The sequence below is a fragment of the Hylobates moloch genome, unplaced genomic scaffold (genome assembly GCF_009828535.3).
Source record: "Hylobates moloch isolate HMO894 unplaced genomic scaffold, HMol_V3 SCAFFOLD_9, whole genome shotgun sequence".
Lineage (NCBI taxonomy): Eukaryota > Metazoa > Chordata > Mammalia > Primates > Hylobatidae > Hylobates > Hylobates moloch.
The window spans coordinates 120,968,647-120,985,830 of record NW_026652284.1 but is presented as its reverse complement, the minus strand read 5'-3'; the positions used below and the strand labels follow the sequence as shown (position 1 = coordinate 120,985,830).

The 17,184-nt window shown below is 43.8% G+C and overlaps 1 protein-coding gene across 21 annotated transcripts in view; it reads left to right on the top strand.

The window, feature by feature from the left end:
- PTK2 (protein tyrosine kinase 2) overlaps nt 1-1,388 on the top strand; it is a 350,940-nt gene extending 349,552 nt beyond the window's left edge. For all 21 annotated transcript variants that reach the window (XM_058444064.1, XM_058444062.1, XM_058444063.1 and 18 more), the window contains one exon: nt 113-1,388. In XM_058444064.1, the coding sequence (XP_058300047.1) occupies nt 113-325 (213 nt within the window). In that variant the 3' untranslated portion in view covers nt 326-1,388. The remainder of the gene's footprint in view (nt 1-112) is intronic.
- The last annotated feature ends 15,796 nt before the right edge of the window (nt 1,389-17,184 follow it).

Sequence of the window (17,184 nt, the reverse complement as noted above, 5' to 3'; positions counted from 1 at the left end):
TGCTTGAGCCCAGGAGTTTGAGGCAAGCTTGGACAACATAGTAAGAACATCTCTCTAAAAAAGAAAATAATTCATTGGAAAAAGTTCTCCTGACCTATCTCTTGTCTTTCAGATTGAGATGGCACAGAAACTATTGAACTCTGACCTGGGAGAGCTCATCAACAAGATGAAACTGGCCCAGCAGTATGTCATGACCAGCCTCCAGCAAGAGTACAAAAAGCAAATGCTGACTGCTGCTCACGCCCTGGCTGTGGATGCTAAAAACTTACTCGATGTCATTGACCAAGCAAGACTGAAAATGCTTGGGCAGACGAGACCACACTGAGCCTCCCCTAGGAGCACGTCTTGCTACCCTCTTTTGAAGATGTTCTCTAGCCTTCCACCAGCAGCGAGGAATTAACCCTGTGTCCTCAGTCGCCAGCACTTACAGCTCCAACTTTTTTGAATGACCATCTGGTTGAAAATCTTTCTCATATAAGTTTAACCACACTTTGATTTGGGTTCATTTTTTGTTTTGTTTTTTTCAATCATGATATTCAGAAAAGTCCAGGATCCAAAATGTGGCATTTTTATAAGAATGAAAATTGTACGTAAGCTTTTAAGCATCATGAAGAACAGTTTATGTTCACATTAAGATACGTTCTAATAGGGGATGGCCAAGGGGTGACATCTTAATTCCTAAACTACCTTAGCTGCATAGTGGAAGACGAGAGCATGAAGCAAAGAATTCCAGGAAACCCAAGAGGCTGAGAATTCTTTTGTCTACCATAGAATTATTATCCAGACTGGAATTTTTATTTGTTAGAACACCCTTCAGTTGCAATATGCTAATCCCACTTTACAAAGAATATAAAAGCTATATTTTGAAGACTTGAGTTATTTCAGAAAAAACTACAGCCCTTTTTGTCTTACCTGCCTTTTACTTTCGTGTGGATATGTGAAGCATTGGGTCGGGAACTAGCTGTAGAACACAACTAAAAACTCTTGTCTTTTTTCACAGAATAATGTGCCAGTTTTTTGTAGCAATGTTATTTCTCTTGGAAGCAGAAATGCTTTGTACCAGAGCACCTCCAAACTGCATTGAGGAGAAGTTCCAGAACCATCCCCTTTTTCCATTTTTATATAATTTATAAAGAAAGATTAAAGCCATGTTGACTATTTTACAGCCACTGGAGTTAACTAACCCTTCCTTGTATCTGTCTTCCCAGGAGAGAATGAAGCAAAACAGGAATTTGGTTTTCTTTTGATGTCCAGTTACACCATCCATTCTGTTAATTTTGAAAAAATATACCCTCCCTTTAGTTTGTTGGGGGATATAAATTATTCTCAGGAAGAATATAATGAACTGTACAGTTACTTTGACCTATTAAAAAGGTGTTACCAGTAAAGTTCTTGTAATATCCTTTGTTTTCGTTCTGTTTCTTCAGGTGGCTTTTTCTCAGGTGACTTATCAGATAAGATAACGTATATACGGGAGAGCTCCCAATAATTATCAGGAAGCCTCTCACTAATTAGTTTCTTTTTTTTATTTAATCTTCTAAACAAGTCAAGGATGTTACCACAGAAGGGTAGCGTGGCTAAGTTAACCTTTTCATTCCATCGTCACCCATTAAATGCAGAGCTCAGGATGGAAGTAGCAATGGTCTTCAATGAAAGAACCTTCCCCTTTGCAGGGTCTCACTATTCCACTAACTCGGACTCAAAGCATAATTCACTTGTCAAGGAAATTGTTAGCATCTCCCAGGCCCACCCTAGTCTTGCTAGAATCTCTGTGAGCCACAGAGCAGGGAGCAAATAGAACTGGGATCTCCAGCACTAGGGACTCAGACTCCGAAGGGAGGGATTTGAGAGAATTTTTTCCAGGTGAATACATACTCTTATGTGCAAAAGCAGCTTCATCTTTGGATCTGTGACAGTTACTTCATCTGAAGCAAATGTCAAGGGAATGTCATCCTTGTGAGTTTTTTCTAATTTTTGGCATTCTTGAGTCTCTTACATTTCCATTTCCTCATGTTTAAAGTGGTGATTGTGAGAGTGAGCTAAGTCCAGTGTAAATGGTAAAGTGCTCTACATACCTTGTAAGGGACTTTGATGTCAGACCTGTCCAGTATACTCTCAGAGGTTTAGGAGCATCCATGGCTTTCACCCACTAGAAATCAATAGCACTCCCACCAAGCCGTGACAACCAAACTGTCTGTAGACATTGCCAAAGGTTCCCGGGGAAGGAGGGACAGAACCATTGCAAATTGAGAACCACTGTTTCAGATAAGAGTTTACCTGCAGTTAGCCGGGCGTGGTGGCTCACGCCTGTAATCCCAGCACTTTGGGAGGCCGAGGCAGGTGGATCACAAGGTCCATCCTGGCTAACATGGTGAAACCCTGTCTCTACTAAAAATACAAAAAATCAGCCAGGCATGGTGGCAGGCGCCTGTAGTCCCAGCTACTCGGGAGGCTGAGGCAGGAGAATGGCGTGAACCCAGGAGGCAGAGCTTACAGTGAGCGGAGATCGCGGCACTGCACGCCAGCCTGGGCAACACAGCGTGACTCCGTCTCAAAAAAAAAAAAAAGTTTACCTGCAGTTAATATATTTTGCCTCATGATCTCACTTCTTAGGAACACCTAGAATTGCGGGTAAGTTTCACGTCTTCCTATAAACCAAAGAAAATTTTGGTTTTTAGAGCAGGTGGAGAGACAGACGTTGCATCAGTGCATGGGCCAGAGGTCAGAGGTCAAGCGCAGCCACCAGAGTTGAGCAGAGGCCGTTCACATCCCGTGAACTTAGTGGCCTGGAGGGCTATCAGGACCATGAGGTGACTTCCATTACAAAACAAAATGGGGAATTTCAAATCTAAAGACCCAGAGAAAAGTTCATTTGAAACTAAAAGTGTTCAAATTACTCAGCTTCGTTATACTACCTCAATAACAGCTGCCTAATGAGACAAACCGTACATGGCAGCACCTGAAAACCTGTCCAAGTTAGCTGGGAGAAGTGTTCACAATCTCATCATTTTTCTCCTATTTTTTATTTTACATTATTAAAGAGTAGGTAGAGAAAAGGGCACATAAATGTAGAGCTTACTGAACTTTTCCCAAAGGAGTGTCCTCTTTTAACTACACCCAGGGTCAGAGAATAGTAACATCACCCCAGAGGTCCTGGGGCCCCCTCCCGCACTGCTCCCCCAGAAGGGCAATCACCACCCTGCTTTTAATCAACTTGAGTAGGATTTAACTTGCATACAATAAGAGCCATTGAATAAACAGCTCGATTTTTTTCAAATGTATACGTCCAGTTAGTGACCAGTGTGAGGAAGATGAGAAAGAGCCAGCACTTGGGAAGTGCCTTCATGCCTCTGGAGGGCAGGTCCCTGTTTCTCCTTTGTAACCTCTAGTCTGGTCTCCATCACTAGAAATAGCTTCTTACACTTCAGATTGCTCCTAGAACTACACCATATATACTCTCATTTCTGGCTGCTTTCACTATGAGTGATGTTTTTGAATATCCATGTAGTGTGTATCTGAAGCTCATTCCTTTTTATTTCTGATAATTCTCCATGGTAAGAATATATTGCTGTGTATTTCCCTGTTCACCTGTTGATGAATGGAACATTTGGGTGCTTTTCAGTTTCTGACTATTAGAAATAAAACTGGGGACAGTGTTTCCATTCCTCCTGGGCAAGTAAACTATGAAGGAAAGTTCTGGAACATCTGGTAAGTGCATGCTTACCTTTATTAAAAACTGCCAAACTGGTTTCCAGTGACGTTATATCATTTTCATGGATGGACATTCCAGTTGCTCTACATTGTCACCAATGCTTGGTAGTGTCAGTTGTTTTTATCCTCCATATCTAATGAGGTTGAGCGTTTTTTTTTTTTCCTGTACTTAGCCATTTATACATGTTTTTGTGAAGCATCTGCTCAGATATTTTGCATTTTAAGAAAACTGTTTATCATGTTGTTGTGGAGTAATGGGTGATCTTATACACTCTGGATATCAGCCTTTGGTCAGATACTTGTTTTCTAGGTATTTTCTCTCATCCTGGGGCTTGACTATTCATTTTCTTAACTGTACCTCCCTGTATTTTTATCTGAACAATTGGCAGAGGGGTTGTTATGATTGGAATTTCATTGAGTTTATGGATTAGTTTGGGGAGTACAGATGTCTTAGAAATTGAGTCTTCAGAAACATGAACTTCTCTTTTAAAGAGAAGATCTTGGCCAGGCACAGTGGCTCACATCTATAATCCCAGCACTTTGGGAGGCCAAGGCAGGCAGATCACCTGAGGTCAGGTCAGGAGTTCGAGACCAGCCTGGCCAACATAGTGAAACCCCATCTCTACTAAAAATACAAAAATTAGCCGGGTGTGGTGGCAGATGCCTGTAGTCCCAGCTACTCAGGAGACTAAGGCAGGAGAATCACTTGAACCCAGGAGGCGGGAGGTTGCAATGAGCCGAGATCAGGCCACTGCACTCCAGCCTGGGTGACAGCGAGACTCCATCTCAAAAATAATAATAATATCTTTAGCCAGGTGTGGTAGTGTGCATCTGTAGTCCCAGCTACTCTGGAGGCTGAAGTGGGAGGATCACTTGAGCCCAGGTTGAGGCTCCAGTGAGCTGTGATCACGACTGCACTCCAGCCTGAGTGATGACAGAGTGAGATGCTGTCTCTTTAAAAAAAATTTAAAAATACTGCTTGTTTGGGCAGCGCATATGCTAAAATTGGAACGATACAGAGAAGATTAGCTTTTAAAAACTTTTTAAAGGCTGGGCGTGGTGGCTCATACCTGTAATGTCAGCACTTTTGGAGGCCGAGGCAGGCGGATCACCTGAGGTCAGGAGTTTGAGACCAGCCTGGCCAACATAGTGAAACCCTATCTCTACTAAAAATACAAAAATTAGCCAGGCATGGTGGACCTCCGCCTCCTAGGTTCAAGTGATTCTCCTGCTTCAGCCTCCCTAGTAGCTGGGATTACAATCATCTGCCACCACGCCCAGCTAAATTTTGTAATTTTAGTAGATGGGTTGGCCAGGCTGGTCTCGAACTCCTGACCTCAAATGATCTGCCTACCTCTACCTCCCAAAGTGCTGGAATTACAGACGTGAGCCACCACGCCCGGTCTCAGTCAACTGTCTTAATGCAAAGGGATCCTTAAAACCTTTTGAAGACACTACCAGTTTACATTTTTTTAATAACTCATGACCAGAAACTTCAAGATCATTAAGGTTACAGTTTCCCTTTTTTTAATTTAAAAATTTTATAGAGAAGATGGTTTCTGCTTGAAATATGAACACTTTTTGAAATACGAGCGCTTTGATTCATAATGTAATTACAACATTTATATATACACGTTTAATACTAGAGTACGCTACCTTTAAACCAAAGGATTTTAAAATGTAAGACCAGGCGCAGTGGCTCACACCCGTAATCCCAGCACTTTGGGAGGCCGAGGTGGGTGGATCACCAGAGGTCAGGAGTTTGGGACCAGCCTGGCCAACATGGCAAAACCCCATCTCTACTAAAAACACAAAATTAGCCAGGTGTGGTGGCACATGTCTGTAATCCCAACTACTAGTTGGGGCTGAGGCAGGAGAATTGCTTGAACCCTGGCGGCAGAGGTTGCAGTGAGCTGAGATCAGGCCACTGCACTCCAGCCTGGGCAACAGAGCAAGACTCCATCTCAAAAAAATAAAATGTGAATACTTTCTCTCCCCTTTTTAAAAACAGTTGGAAATCACCTTATTCAAAGGGAGCTCATTAAAAGATTGAGTCCCCAGCGACTGATTTTTTGAACCCCCTTACTTGCCCGCCCAGGTCACTGAGTGTAAGTTACAACTTAGCTCTCTATCAGGGTACTGGAAGTTTCTGTTCTCCCATCCTGGAGTGCTCTTAAAAGCCAGCGCTTTTAACACTTCAGTAAGTTTTGACTTGTGTTCAAAGTCTTTGAGACCCATAATTTCACATTTCTAGCTGTCACTAGAAACGAGTCAAGAAGCTCGACTGAATCCGAATGGCTTTACAGGCTCAGGTGCCAGTTTCCTCTGGAGGTTGGCCAACCCCAGTTATCCTGCACATCTTTCTGTGCCACTGCTGGGATGCAGTCAGCTTGCACAACGGTAAGGATTGTTGGCAAGAGTTACAGATTTTACATGTTTATTTAAATGCTGCTTTGAGTTGTAAGGGGTCATCTTTAAGTTAGGGATATCTTTAACAATAACTTTTGCCCCTGCCTGTGACCAGGGATTACACACTACAGCTACTGTGCACCAAGAATTCAATACTAGTTCAGGCCAGGCACAGTGGCTACACGTGTAATCCCAACACCTTTGGCGGCCGAGGTGGGCAAATCACCTGAGATCAGGAGCTCAAGAATAGCCCAGCCAACATGGTGAAACCCCATCTCTACTAAAAATAGAAAAATTAGCCAGGCAGGGTGGCAGGTGCCCGTAGTCCCGGCTACTCGGGAGGCTGAAGGAGGAGAATCACTTGAACCTGTCAGGTGGAGGTGGCAGTGAGAAAAGATCATGCCACTGCACTCCAGCCTGGGCAACAGAGCGAGACTCCGTCTCAAAAAAAAACAAACAAAAAAAAAAAGTAGCCAGGTGTGGTGGTGTGTGCCTGTGGTCCCAGCTATGTGGGAGGCTGAAGTGGGAGGATCACTTGAACCCCAGGGGTGGAGGCTTCAGTGAGCCGTGAGTGTGCCATTGCACTTCAGCCTGGGTGACAGAGCGAGACCCTGTCTCAAAACAACAACCACAATTTATTATATACAGGGGTCATACAATACAGCTAACTATGCACTGCAGATTGTACACCAGCTAACTGCACCAGAGATTGAGTATTACAGATTATTATATACTAGGGTTATATGTTGCAACTGACTAGGTACCATGGGTTGCACACTACAAAGTGCAGGAGTCAGAGGGTGGAGACCGTTCTAGCCTATTAAGGTCAAAGTTCCAGAACAAAATGAGAAGCTGTAGGTAATGCCTGAGGCCTGGAAGGAAGTGTGTATTTGACCATAGTAGGAGTGGAGATGGGCTGTGGTTGAGATGAGAAGAGCCAGGCAGGTTGTGGGAAGACCGTGCTTGGTGTTTTTGTGGTCCACTGAAGTATAAAGGACCTTGTCAGCAGCAGCCTCTAGTTCAACTCACACCACTTGAGTGGTACGATGCTTATCCCTGGTTCACAGGTGAAGAAACGGTTACATAGTAATCTGACAGCCACGTGGTTAGTAGATGCCAGAACTGGGTTGGGAGCTGGGTCGGCCTCATGTTTAGGACTGTAACATAACCACTAGGCCAAATGCCTCTCCCAAGTTCTCCCCAGGGATGAAGACCCCACAAATTACATTTTGAAATTTTCTGATGCCTGACAATATCAGAATTGCCATATTTGGTTGGGTTTCCCATCCACACAACCCAGTAAAATCAAAGCTCAATGCCAAAGTAAAAAGGCACTGGTTATGTGCCCCAAAGGCCTTTCGTCCAGAAGGTCTAACCCTTTGCAGATGACTGGACAATGCTGGAATGATGAGCCCAGAGGGCTCTGATCTCCACCTAAAGTGACACATCCTTTGTCCTTTAGTCGTCCCTCACGTTCTCTCTCAATGACAACAACTAATACTGAGTTCACGTGTGCCAGGCACTGTCCTCAGTTCTAACAGTGACCCTCTAAGGCAGGAGGGTTTAATCTCTTCACTTGGAAATGGAGGTTTGGGAGTTTAAATTCTTAGGTCACCTTGGCGCTGGAACCCAGCCCCCAGGTGTCCTGGCTTTCAGGCTTTGACCAGGTTCAGCAATGACCAGGTGTAGCAATAAGGAGGGCTGTGTGTGTTGTTTAAAACTGTTGAATCATGCCTGGCTTTAATTTGTTATCTTTCTGGAAACAAACAGGCTGGGCATGGTGGCTGACACCTGTAATCCCAGCTACTCGAGAGGCTGAGGCAGGAGGATCACTTCAGGCCAGGAGTTTGAGACCAGCCTGGACAACATAGCGAGACCTTGTTCCTACTAAAAACTAAGAACTTGGCCGGGCGCCGTGGCTCACGCCTGTGATCCCAGCACTTCAGGAGGCTGGGGCAGGCAGGTCACGAGGTCAGGAGTTCGAGACCAGCCTGGTCAATATGGTGAAACCCCGTCTCTACTAAAAATACAAAAATTAGCTGAGTGTGGTGGTGCGTGCCTGTAGTCCCAGCTACTCGGGAGGCTGAAGCAGGGAAATCGCTTGAACCCAGGAGGCGGAGGTTGCAGTGAGCCAAGATTGTGCCACTGCACTCCAGCATGGGCGACAGAACAAGACTCCATCTGAAAAAAAAAAAAAACTAAAAAATTAAGTGGGCATGGCGGTACATGTCTGTAGTCCCAGCTACTCAGGAGGCTAAGGCAGGAGGATTGCTTGAGCCCAGGAGTTCAAGTTTACAGTGAGCTACGATCACCCACCGCACTCCAGCTTGGGTGACAGAACAAGACCCTGTCTCTTTAAAAATGATAATTTTTGAAATGTAACTGGAGTGTTGTCTCGGACTATCATATTTTTCAAGATCTACTGGATAAAACCCAGATAAAATTTCTGTCCAATATCATACTGGGTGGGCATTGATTAATGAAGTAATTAAAACTGATTTTATTAAATCACTTTAATATGCTGTGTTAAAATGCTGTAACTTTGGTCAATCCTCATCTTATTTCATCTTATCAAATGCTTCATATTCTCCACACCTAACAGCAAAAAGTAAAAATGATATGTGAACTTCCAGAGTGATTGTGTGTCTGTATATATATATGTGTGTGTATGTATATATATATATATATATAAACATACACACAAATATATATATGTTTTCTTTAAAAAAAAAAGTGAGGCCCTCCTTTGCTGAGTGATTGTTTTTTAAGCAGTGTGTGACTTTCTGTTTCTTTACATTCATAAGAAAATCTGGTCATGATATTTAACAACATGGATGGAGTTACTTCTGATTTTTATATTTGATTCTCATTTAATAAATCCCCAAGGCCAAAAAAAAATCATTATACATGCTCACACACATTTACCAAATGAATATCATGCTTTCTATCATACTCCTTGCTTCGTAACTTACTACTCTAAGCACACATTATATTGTATTATTATAAATTATGTTAAAGTGGATACAGTATGATTTATTTTCTTGCTCTTGTAACATGGTAAAATAGATACATTAATTATATCTTTATCATTTTAATCTTTACTTGACTGCATTTAGTAATCTATCTTACATTCTTTATTTCTCAGTGGCTTCTATAATAATCCTGGAAATGTGTATTAGCACATTTATTTGAATTGAAAAATGAAGTCACCTGACAGAGAATCTATTTGGCTTTCTTGTTTGACAAAGGGGATGGGCTCTGCAAATCAGATATCAGATGCCATATTTTTCCATAAATTGAATAAGCTAAATCTACAGTTATAACTTTGACAAAAATGTATTAATATTTAAAGAAATAATATAAATTTTATTTAAAAAACATTTTATTGCAGTTGGGTGCGATGGCTCAACCCTGTAATCACAGCACTTTGGGAGGCTGAGGCGGGCAGATCACCTGAGGTCAAGAGTTCAAGACCAGCCTGGCCAACATGGCAAAATCCCATCTCTACTAAAAATATGAAAGTTAGCTGGGTGTGGTGGCAGACGCCTGTAGTCCCAGCTACTCCAAAGGCTGAGGCAGGAGAATTGCTTGAACCCGGGAGGTGGAGGTTGCAGTGAGCAGAGATTGCGCCACTGCACTCCAGCCTGGAGTGAGACCCTGTCTCAAAAAAAAAAAAATTAAAAAAAAAATTTCTGACCAGGTGCAGTGACTTAGGCCTGTAATCCCAGCACTTTGGGAGGCCAAGGCGGGTGGATCACGAGGTTAGGGGTTCAAGACCAGCCTAGCCAAGATGGTGAAACCTCGTCTCTACTGAAAATACAGAAATTAGCCAAGTGCTCGGTGGCAGGCACCTGTAATCCCAGCTACTCGAGAGGCTGAGGCAAGAGAATCACTTGAACCGGGGTGGGGGCGGAAGTTGCAGTGAGCCGAGATCGTACCACTGCACTCCAGCCTGGGTGACAGAGTGAGACTCTGTATCAAAAAATATATACATTTATTGGCAAAGATATAAGTGAATTAACTCCGACAGAGTGAGACTCCTTCTCAAAAAAAAAAAAAAAATTATTGGCAAAGATGTAAATGATATAAGAATGTTTTTATGTTCCTCACACCTTACTGAACATATTAGGTTAAACTTGATCCTTTTAAATTAATATTAGATATCAGCCTCAGAAAATTCTTTTTGTTTTCATTGAGGTAAATGTACATACAGTGAAATGCACAGTTTAATGAATTTTAACAAATGCATACACCTGTGTAACCATCACTCAAGTTGAGATATAGAACATACTCATAGGGAGTTCCCAGCCTATAGGCAAACACTGTTCTGATTTCCAACAGCATAGATTAGTTTTCGCCTGCTCTTGAATTCATATCAATTGAGCATACAGTGTGTGCTTTTTTGTGTCTAGCTTCTTTCACTTAACACAATGTTTTTGAGATGCATCCATGTGGTGTGTTTGTTGTTTTTTTGTTTTGTTTTTGGTTTTTTGGTTTTTTTTTGAGATGGGAGTCTCACTCTGTAGCCCAGGCCGGAGTGCAGTGGCACGATCTCAGCTCACTGCAACCTCTGCCTCTTGGGTTCAAGCGATTCTCCCGCCTCAGTCTCCCGAGTAGCTGGGATTATAGGCGCCGGCCACTGCACCTGGCTATTTTTGGTAGTTTTAGTAGAGACGGGGTTTCACCATGTTGGCCAGGCTGGTCTTGAACTCCTGACCTTGTGATCCACCCGCCTCGTCCTCCCAAAGTGCTGGGATTACAGGCATGAGCACCGCACCTGGCCCATAGTTTTTTTTTAATTGCTGAATAGTATTCTATTGTGTACATAGACTACAGTTCGTTTACCATTCTCCTATTGATAGATATCTGATTGTTTCCAGTTTAGGGCTTAATGAATAAAGTGGCTGTAAACATTTGCATACAAGTCTTTTTGGGTAGGTTTATGTTTTTATTTATTTTCTCTTTTTTTTTTTTTTTTTTTGAGACAGGGTCTCACCCTGTCACCAGGCTGGAGTGCAGTGGCTCAATCACGGCTCACTGCAGGCCCCACTTCCTGGGCTCAGGTGATCCTCCCACCTCAGCCTCCCCCAGTAACTGGGACTGCAGGCATGCAGCACCACATCTGGCTAATTTTTGTATTTTTTGTAGAGATGCAGTTTTGCCATGTCACCCAGGCTATTACTCATTTTTTTAAAATTTATTTTATTTATTTATTTTACAGCGAGTCTCACTGTGTTGTCCAGGCTGGTCTTGAACTGCTGAGCTCAAACAATCCTCTTACTTCAGCCTCCCAAGTAGCTGGGATTATAGGCGTGAGCCACTCCACGTGGCCTTTTGCTGGTTTTTAAAAATCAAGTTTTTTTACTTTATTATTGATTTGTAGTCATTCTTTATATATTCTGGATATAAGTCCTTTGTCAGCTGTATGTATTGCAAATATTCTCTCTCAGTCCATGGCTTGTCTTTTTATTTTCTTAACAGTATCTTTTGATGAGCAATAGTTCTTAATTTGAATGAAGTTCTAATTAATACTTTTTAAAATATTTAGTGCTTTTTGCATCTTCTCTAAGACATCTTTGCCTGCCCCAAGGTTGCACGATATTTACCATATTTTCCTCTAAAAGCTATATAACATTATTTTTAAAGGTTGTTTGTTTGTTTCTGAGACAGGGTGCCACTCTGTCACCTAGGTTGGAGCACAGTGGCGCAATCTCGGCTCACTGCAGCTTCAACCCCCCAAGCTCAAGTGATCCTCCTACCTCAGCCTCCCAACCTCGAGCAATCCTCCTACCTCAGCCTCCCAAGTAATTGGGACTTTCTTTTCCCTTTTTTTTTTTTCTTCTTGAAACAGGGTCTCACTCTGTCACGCAGGCTGGAGTGCAGTAGCATAATCAGAGCTCACTGCAGCCATGAACTACTAGGATCTAGGTGTATGCCACCAAGCCAGTCTAATTTTTATATTTTTTATAGAGATGAGGTTTTGCCATGTTGCCAGGCTGGTCTTGAACTCCTGGGCTCAAGCAACCCTCCTGCCTGGGCCTCCCAAAGTGCTGGGATTACAGGCATAAGCCACTGTGCCCCGCCATATTAATTTTATATTTAGGTCTATGATTTATCTTGAATTAGTGTGAAGGATATGAGGTGGATGTTGAAGTTCATTATTTTCCATATGGAAATCCAATTATTCCAGCACCATTTGTTGAAAAAAATCTTTCTCCATTGTCTTGCCTTGGTACCTTGGTCAAAAACCTATTGGCCATTTATGTGTGGATTTATTTCTAGACTTGCTATTCTGTTCCACTGTTCTCATCTGTTCTTATGTCTATACCACATTGTCTTGATTACTGTAGCTTTATAATGACTCCTGAAACCAAATGTAGTCAGTCTTGAAAGTGGCTATTGCAGATCATCCAATTTTGTTCTTTTTCTCCAAGATACTTATTGTTGGCTCTTCTAACTCACTTGCAGTTATATTTACATTTTGGCACCAATTTGTCAACTTCCATGTTTTAAAAGGCCCCTTGGGATTTTGACTCAGTTGGCTTCTGCTGTGTGACAACACATATTCCCCTCACTCCACCTCTGTGCATTCGCTGGCGGTTGGCTGATGCAGCTGCATGTGGCTGGGGGGCTCTGCCTCCAGAGGGACCTGGCTTCACATGCCCTCGGCGACCAGGCTGAGGAAGACGCAGGGAGGAAGGTTTCTCTAGGCCACCTGGCTGGGACGAACCCCGAAGCCAGACGGGGCAACTGCATGTAAGCCTCTGAGGGCAGGACTGCTGACATCCTGTTGACCGTTGATAGTCACGTGGTTGAGCTCAGCGCCACTGGGGTAAGAAATCAACTGTAAAGGGCAAGGGAGCGATGACTTTTGGACGGTAATCTCATCTATCACACCTTTCTGTAGACACCCAGACTCAGTTAGGGTCACAAAAGATCCTTTTTTGTTTTTTGAGATGGAGTCTCGCTCTGTCGCCCAGGCTAGAGTGCAGTGGCGCGATCTCGGCTCACTTCAAGCTCTGCCTCCCGGGTTCACACCATTCTCCTGCCTCAGCCTCCCGAGTAGCTGGGACTACAGGCACCTGCCACCACGCCTGGCTAATTTTTTGTATTTTCAGTAGAGACGGGGTTTTACTGTGTTAGCCAGGCTTGTCTCGAACTCCTGACCTCAACTGATCCACCCGCCTCAGCCTCCCAAAGTGCTGGGATTACAGGCGTGAGCCACCGCACCTGGCCACAAAAGAACCTTTTGAAAGCCAGGTGACTTCAGTTGTAGCTTCCATCACCCTGAGGCAGGATGGCTGAGTTGCCAGCTGTGGGTTCTCACCCAGGACTGTGGGTAGGAGAGCAGCATGCGAGTTCTGGAGGCTATCCTGGGAGGGGTCAGAGCACTGAGTCACTGTGACAGAATTTCCTTCCATCCTCACCCACGCTTCCTGGGACCACAGCTGTAAGCACTGACATTCACAAACATGGGGAACGGGAAAAGAATTGTTGAAGAGCCCTGAGTCCAGCAATGGGCCATCCGGTTCTCCCTGAGTCTGGGAATTAGAAAAAGAAAGGTCCACTATTTTCCTTAAGAGATTATTTCCAACAAAAATGTACGACTAATGGGTGACACTTTCATGACTGATAATTATCATTCAAACTTTGTAATATATTTGTGTTTGATTAGTTGTGTTCTGACAATTGTAATGATAAGTAAACCCAGAAGAATTCTTTCTAACACTTGGTCTCACAGGAAATAAAAATTTAAGATTTCAATTTACATATACTTTTTGTTGTAGACAAGTATATAGCATAATCAATAAGATTTTCAAGCATAAAAATATTTCCTTAGGATAAAAATATGTGGAAGAATTAAAATGGAAAATGGGTCCTGTGAGGAAAAGAGCAATGTGAAATATTAAAGAGGCGGCTCAGGCACTGCATGCCCTCAGAGTCAACCAACTGTGGATGGAAAATGTAGTCAGGCCTATGGTGGTTATCTCTGTACGGAAGGTGTACAGACATTTTTCTTATTCTCTAAACAATACGGTATAATTATTTACTACATGGCATTTTACACTGTGTTAGGTATTAGAAGTAATCTAGGCCAGGCGCGGTGGCTCACGCCTGTAATCCCAGCACTTTGGGAGGCTGAGGCGGGCGGAACATGGGGTCAAGAGATGGAGACCATCCTGGCCAACATGGTGAAACTCCATCTCTACTAAAAATACAAAAATTAGCCGGGCACAGTGGCACGCGCCTGTAGTCTCAGCTACTCGGGAGGCTGAGGCAGGAGAATCGATTGAACCCAGGAGGCAGAGGTTGCAGTGATCCGAGATCGCACCCCTGCACTCCAGCCTGGCAATAGGGCGGGATTCCATCTCAAAAAAAAAAAAAAGTAATCTAGAGATGATTTAAAGTATATGGTAGGATGTGCATAGGCTATATGCAAATACCACACCATTTTACATCAGGGACTTGAGCTGTGCATTTTAGTATCCACTGGGTGTCCTGGAACCAATCCCCCACAAATACAGAGGGACAACTACACTGTTTGGAGTGGAGTATATAAGATATCAAATCGATATGGTATTTTTCTGTTCCATCTGGTTACATTTTTTAAGTGATATGACAGTTTTATTTTTAAGTGTCAATATTTACAATGTTCCAGAAGTTGTATTCTTTGTAACTATTTAAACTTACATAATATTTTAGGTGTCAACTTAATGTGTAAGGGGGGTAAAAAAAAAAACATGTAAAATGACATTTGGGGGTACGTAAACAAAACTGTTTGAAGACTGCCGACGCCGAGTGCATTCATTGTATGGTGGAGTCAGAAGAAACCCAGAGATCAGCTACAGACTCCCTGGTGTCATCATGCCACTGTACCTGTTGGGACCAAGCTGCTGGGTTTCCAGCTTGTCTGTGGGATCCCTCTGCCTCAGTTTCTCATCATAGGATGAGGGTAAGTGCTCTGAGGCTTGAATGAGTAAATACTCATGCAGTGCCTAGAACAGGTACTTGGGCCAAGGAAGTGCACTGTGCCAGTGTCTGCCTTTTGATGGAAATGCATCTCTTAGGAGGCAGTGCAGGATGCCATGGGCTGTTAGGTAATCTTCCCATGGACCCATGCCGAGTTCTGCTTCTTCAAGAAACACAGAACAAGACTCTTCCCTTCTCTATATGTGAGCTCAATAAGAGTGTATTAGTCCACTTTGGGCTGCTATAACAAAATACCATAGACTGGGCGGCTTATGACCAACAGAATTGTATTTCTCATAGTTCTGGAGTCTGCAAAGTCCAAGATCAAGGCACCAGCAGATTCAGTGTCTGCTGAGGGCCTTCGTCCTGGTCCACAGACGACAGCTTCTCCCTGTATCCTCATATGGTAGAAGGGGCAAGGCAGTTCTCTGAGACCTCTTTTTTAATTTTTATTCTTTTTAGAAATGGAGTCTTGTACTGTCACCCAGGCTGGAGTGCAGTGGCGTGATATAGCTTATTATAATCTTGAACTCCTGGGCTCAAGAGATCCTCCCACCTCAGCATCCCAAGTAGTTGGAACCATGGGTGTGCACCACTGCAATGGGTTTTTTTTTTTCCCAAGACAGAGTCTCACTTTGTCACCCAGGCTGGAGTGCAATGGGGCAATCTTGGCTCACTGCAACCTCTGCCTCCTGGGTTCAAGCGATTCTCCTGCCTCAACCTCCCAAGTAGCTGGGATTACAAGCTCGCACCACCACGCTGGGCTAATTTTTGTATTTTTGGTAGAGACAGGGTTTCACCACGTTGGCCAGGCTGGTCTCAAACTCCTGTGATCCACCCGCCTCGGCCTCCCAAAGTGCTGGGATTACAGGCATGAGTCACCGGGCCCAGCCGGCTAATTTTTTTTTCAAGACTAGAGTCTTGGCCATGCATGGTGGCTCATGCCTGTAATCTCAGCATTTGGGAGGCCGAGGCAGGTGGATCACTGGAGGCCGGGAGTTTGAGACCAACCTAGGCAACGTGGCAGAAACCCATCTCTACTAAAAAAAACAAAAATTAACCAGGTGTGGTGGTGCACTCAGCTACTCAGGAGGGTGAGACATGAGAATCGCTTGAACCCAGGAGGCAGAGGCTGCAGTGAGCCGAGATCGCACCACTGCGCTCCAGTCTGGGTAACAGAGGGAGAATCTGTCTCAAAAAAAAAAAAAAAAAAAGAGGGAGTCTCACATTGTTGTCCATGCTGGTTTCAAACTCCTGTTCTCAAGCAATTCTCCCGCCTTGGCCTCTTGAGTAGCTGGGATTACAGGTGCCAGCCACTGCACCAGGCAAACAAGGCCTCTTTTATTTTATGTATTTATATTTATTTTTTGAGAAAGGGTCTTGCTCTGTCACCCAGGCTGGGGTGCAATGGCATGATTTCAGCTCACTGCAACTTCTGTCTCCTAGGCTCAAGCGATTCTCCCACCTCAGCCTCCCAAGTAGCTGGGAGTATAGTTGTGTGCCACCATGCCTGGCTAATTTTTGTACTTTTTGTAGAGATAGAGTCTTGCCACGTTGGCCAGGCTGGCCTCAAATTCCTGAGCTCAAGTGATCCACTAACAGGGCTTCTTTTATAAGGGTGTTAATCCCAATTGTGAGGGCTCCATCCTCATGAAATTATCACCTCCTAAGGGCCTCACCTCATACCATCACCTTTCACGTTAAGATTTCAACATATGCATTTAATGGGGGAAAACACACACTTAGATGATGGCAAAAAGTTTGAAACAGTGACTCCTCCCACCCACTGCCTGAAATTGTCCTGTTATGTGATTAGACTGTATCCCGATGCTTCTCAATTCTGATGGCCCTCTTCCATGTGTGATGCCGCAGGGAAATGCAGGCTCTTGAAACAGAAGAACTTAGGAGAGTGTTGGGATGTTATGTACAGAGTGTGCACTACGGAACCAGTCCCTCATCAGGAACGGAACATATGTGCTCTCATTGTTGGTCACAATCAGCCATGTTCCCAACAAGGAGGCCACACCAATCTCAGTGGGCTCACAGGGTATCCAGGACTGGGTTCCAGAGCTGCACACTCCACCTGCTGCCTCT